General features: G+C 45.4%; 3 protein-coding genes across 3 annotated transcripts in view; all 3 read left to right on the plus strand.

The window, feature by feature from the left end:
* The first annotated feature begins 1,625 nt into the window (after positions 1 to 1,625).
* Positions 1,626 to 2,414, plus strand: LOC137968184 (uncharacterized). The gene has a single exon (XM_068814812.1). The coding sequence runs from the start codon at positions 1,626 to 1,628 to the stop codon at positions 2,412 to 2,414; it is 789 nt and encodes a 262-aa protein (XP_068670913.1).
* A 722-nt stretch (positions 2,415 to 3,136) lies between these two features.
* On the plus strand, positions 3,137 to 4,117 carry LOC137968185 (uncharacterized). Its single transcript, XM_068814813.1, has one exon. The coding sequence runs from the start codon at positions 3,137 to 3,139 to the stop codon at positions 4,115 to 4,117; it is 981 nt and encodes a 326-aa protein (XP_068670914.1).
* A 432-nt stretch (positions 4,118 to 4,549) lies between these two features.
* The window catches only part of LOC137968186 (uncharacterized), a 798-nt gene continuing 347 nt past the window's right edge, over positions 4,550 to 5,000 (plus strand). The window contains exon 1 of the mRNA XM_068814814.1: positions 4,550 to 5,000. This exon is cut by the window's right edge and continues 347 nt beyond it. Coding sequence (XP_068670915.1) covers positions 4,550 to 5,000 — 451 coding nt within the window.

A 5,000-nucleotide genomic window follows, 5' to 3' on the forward strand; every position in this document is an offset into this window, starting at 1 on the left:
GTGCTGCGTCGGTGGGGAAGTAATATGCAAAAATTTGGTTTTATCAACGGTGTTAGATCCAATCGCCTGCTCATTAGCGGGGTTGCATTCCTCTCTTAGGAATGCAGTTGTCAGTCTTTTAATTAGGAATTTAGTGCTTAATTTATTCGTTCTCTTAGAGGTATTTAAGGCTTAATTTAGTCATTTCTAGGGTTTTCGATCAGTCATTTTCGCTTGTGAGTAGTTCTTGTAGTTTCGCTTTCTGCAGTTTGTTACTTTCTTCGCTTCAAGCAGTCAATATTCAGTTACCAGCTCCTAACAAATGTAAGTGTATCTTTTCGTTGAGTTTCTGTTTACGATTAGTTCATTTTAATAAGAAATTTTTGTATTTGTTTGTTTTCTAGTCTTAACCGCTTTTCGCTTTCACCGCATGAGTCGAGTTCGCGCCGTCATAGGCAGTTAAATGAAGAATAAAGCATGTTTGAATTTTTATCGCTGGAGTTTTGTAGTCGTAAGAAGATCATATCGTTAAGAATTTGTCCTGAGTTTGCCGAGATTTGATGGCGGCGAAAGAAGATGGTCCCGGTGGTGGTGATGTTGTCTTTGGCGCTGCTAGCGCGGCACTAGATCAAGTTATTTCACTCGAAGACCTTCAGCGGCTGAAGAATTCCAGATCTGGATATCTCTCGGTAGTTACAATTAAAAGAAATGAAATTCAAGTGTTGCTGTCCCGTGAAGGGAACGCCTCTCGCGTTAAAGAGAAAATGTCAGAGTTTGTCGCTGCATTCGCTGCTTTCCAGGAAGCTCATGTTGTATATATGTCGTACCTGTCTGACGAGTCGAGCATTTTGAGGTGCCGTGAATCTTTCGAACGTGAGTCTGTTCGAAAGGATGACTTTATCCACGAAGTTCAAGGTTGGATTAAAAGAACTGAGGAAGTGGCGCATTTAGACTCTCAGTTGCAACCAGAAGACTCTGCAAGTCAGATCGTGTCGAGAACCTCAGCCTCCAGACTTTCTAGTAGAAAATCTCATCGTTCTTCTCGCAGTGGTTCGCGTGGAAGTAATGTATCTTCATTGTCCGTGGCCAGAGCTAAAGAAGCTGCACGTGTAGCAGAGTTAAAAGCGGAAGAGGCGATTCTTCAGAAGCGACAGCTGCTAGAGAAACAGAAGTTTCACCTTCAACTGGAAGAAGAACGCTTAACTCTAGAAACGAAGTTGGCTAAATCCCAGGCCCGTGAACAAGCATTAACATCCATTGTAGAAGCTGTCGATCATCCGTGTCCTTTGGAACGTAAGGAGACCGCTCCTAAACCACGCTTGGTTGCTCCTGACCCTATAAATTTAGAATCGAAGCCACGTAAAGAAAACCCGCATTTTCCAGAAGAAAAGCATCGCTCTAACCTTAACCAAGAAGCAGCAGAGTGGCACCAGGCCCCCTTGCCTATTAACAACGAAAGAGCTGTTTCAGAGTCCTCCGAAGTGCTTTCTTCGCCAAGCGAAAGGGCTTTTCACAAAATGTTAGGACTCCATCAGCAAGAGAACGCTTTGCAACAGCAACAGAATAAAATTGTGGAGATGCTTGCAATACAACAGAAGAAAAGTTCTCTCCTTTAGCCTCGTGTCCCCATCTTCAACGGAGACCCTATGGAATATGAACCCTTCGTAAGAGCGTTTGAGAGTATAATCGAGTCCAAGACGTCAAGCAGTAGCGAAAGGCTCTATTACCTTGAGCAGTTTACTAGTGGAGATATGAGAGAGCTCGTGCGATCGTGCCATTATCTCCCACCTGAAAATGGTTATCAAGAAGCTCAACGACTGATCAGGAAGAAGTTTGGTGATAATTACCACGTTGTAGCTGTATATGAAACCAAGGCATTGAATTGGCCCGATGTGAAAGTAGAGGATGGCCAAGCCCTAAATCGATTTGCTATTTTCCTTATGAGGTGCAAGAATGCCATGGAGAGTAGTAGGAACCTAACCAAGCTTGAGCAACCCGAAACCATTAAGAAGTTATCTCTGAAGTTGCCGTTCAGTTTAAGAGTAAGATGGTGCCGCTTGGTAGATGAAATCATGGAGGATCAAGGAAGGGCTATCCGGTTTAATGACCTCGCTGAGTTTGTCGACCATGAAGCTCGCGTAGCGACCAACCCTCTCTTCGGGAAGATTGTTGAAGACTCTAGGCCTAGACCTGATACACGTCGAGGTCTCTTGAATAAAGGATCCCACAAGAAAACGAAAAAAAGACGTAGTTTTGCTTCGCATGTTAACAATTGCCTGACCTCACCTGCCACCAGGGAATTGCCAAGTTCAGACTTACCTCCAGTAGAAGAAGTCTCTTGCCTTTATTGCAACGATCATCACGCACTAGAGAGCTGCAAATCTCTTAGGAGTCTTTGCTTCTTTGCTTCGGTTGTTTGTCCACTGAACACATAGCAAGGAATTGTCCGAAGCGGAAAACGTGTGCAATTGTCAATTGCACAAGAAAACATCCAACAGTTCTCCACACGAATTCTGTTGCACGTTGCCCAGAAGCTAACAATGCCACAGCAAGTACTTCGTCTCGCGAGGAGGTTCTGCGTGTTCAAAGTGCTATGGTCAATACAGGCGGAAGAATTAGTCCCTTTGTTGGGACAGACACTTCGAGGACAGCTATGGCCATTGTTCCATCACTTACGCCTTCTTGGATAGCGGCAGTTCTTCCACGTTTTGTACTGAAGTCCTAACGAGTAAATGGCCAAAGAACTTTGATTTCTTTAACAACGTTGGACAGAAAGAACAGCCTCATTGACAGTTTCGTTCTGCAAGATCTGGCTATTTCCGACCTGGAGGAGAACGTGTTTGTCAAATTGCCTCCATGGTACACAAGACCCGAGATTCCCGTATCAAAGGAGGATATCCCAAACCAGGTTGATGTTGACAAATGGCCACATTTGAGTGGAGTGTATTTGCCGGATGTAGAAGCAGAAGTCGGTCTCCTAATAGCCAGTGACGTCCCGCAGATCCTCGATCCTTTAGAAGTGAGGCATTGTCAAGATGGCGGCCCTTACGCGTCCCGTACAATTGTAGGTTTGGTTGTGAATGGTCCCTTAGGGTGTCGTAGCCACCGCTCACGCATATCCAGTTTCTTTTCTAAGGCTGACCACGATCTCAACCAGATGCTGAAGGACTACTACAATGGTGATTTCCCCGAATCCAGTGCTGATGATAAACCTGAGATGTCCCAAGAGGAGCTGCGTTTCTTAAAAGTGCTAAATAGTACGGCAGTTCTGAAAGAAGGTCATTACGAAATGGCTTTGCCATTCAGAGATCGTGAAGTCGCAGTGCCAAACAATCGGGTACAAGCTGAACAGCGAGCGCTATGGCTGAAGCGGAAGTTCCATGGTAACAAGAACCTGTATGCTGACTACAAGGTCTTTATGGCTGAGATTCTAGAGAGGGGTTACGCCCATAAAGTTCCTGTGCACACGCAAGCGTTAAACTGTGTAAAATGGTATATCCCACACCACGGCATCTACCATCCTCGCAAGCCTGGTAAAATACGAGTCGTTTTCGACTGTTCTGCGAAGTTTCAAGGAAAGTCGCTCAATGATCAGTTGCTCAAGGGTCCAGACTTAACGAACACGTTGTTCGGTGTATTGATGAGGTTTCGCCAAGAAAGGATAGCAATCATGGCGGATATTGAAGCGATGTTTTACCAGGTTAGGGTAGCCGAAGAAGACCGAACCTTCCTACGTTTCCTGTGGTGGCCTGAGGGTAACCTGGACAAAAATCTTGAAGAGTATCAGATGGTTGTGCATTTGTTTGGAGCAGCTTCCTCTCCAGCATGTTCCAACTTTGCCCTGCGAAAGACGGCAGAGGACAATAGCGACCACTTTCCAAGGGAAGTTGTAAGCTCGGTTAACAAGAACATTTATGTAGACGATTGCCTGAAATCTTTACCATCAACTGAAGAAGCTTTGCAACATGCAAGTGATTTGAAATGTTTGCTGTCAAGAGGTGGATTTCATCTGACCAAATGGGTTAGTAATAGTCGCAGAATCCTTGATGCCATCCCTGAAGCCGAGCGCACCAAAGAAGTAAAGAACTTGGACCTTAGTAAAGAAAATCTACCATTCGAAAGAGCCCTTGGAGTTTGATGGTGCATAGAAACGGATACTTTTGGGTTCAAGATAGACCTGAAACATAGCCCACCCACACGAAGAAGTATCCTTTCGGTTGTGAGTTCAGTTTATGATCCTCTTGGTCTCGCTGCATCGTTCGTGTTGCCAGCCAAACGCTTGCTTCAAGATTTATGCCGGGAGAAGCTAGCATGGGATGAGGCGATCCCCTCAAAGTACGAGGTTTCTTGGAAACGATGGTTGGCAGATTAACCCAAATTGTCTAAATTCTCTGTCGAACGCTGCCTGAAGCCAGATGGTTTTGGTGTCATTACGTCCAGTCAGCTACATCATTTTGCTGATGCATCTGAAATCGGTTATGGGTCAGTTAGTTATCTTCGTCTTGTCAATGCCTGCAATGAAGCCCATTGCTCTTTTCTCTGCGCGAAGTCACGTGTCGCTCCGTTGAAGATGATAACGATCCCTCTTCTGGAATTGTCTGCAGCGGTAACAGCTCTTAAGCAAGACAGATTATTGAAGAGAGAGTTGGAGATCTCAGTCAATGCAATGTCGGTCTTCTGGACGGACATTAGAGCAGTTCTGCTCTACGTCAAGAATGAAACAAATCGGTACCACACCTTTGTTGCCAATAGGGTGGCGATTATTCGTGACGGGTCTCAGCCTAATCAATGGTTTCGTGTCAATCGCGATAATAACCCTGCTGATGACGCCTCGCGTGGTTTGACGGCGGATCTTTTGCTTCGTCAAAGTCGTTGGTTAACGGGGCCGGCATTCCTTTGGAAGCATGGCAGCATGTGCCCAGCGCAAGATGAGCTATTTGGCGAGATTGCAACTAATGATCCTGAAGTGAAAAGAGAAGTTCGAGCTGCCGTGTCTTCTCTGAGCACCCCTAAAAGTCCAT

The sequence above is a fragment of the Montipora foliosa genome, chromosome 8, assembly GCF_036669935.1.
Source record: "Montipora foliosa isolate CH-2021 chromosome 8, ASM3666993v2, whole genome shotgun sequence".
Classification (NCBI taxonomy): Eukaryota; Metazoa; Cnidaria; class Anthozoa; order Scleractinia; family Acroporidae; genus Montipora; species Montipora foliosa.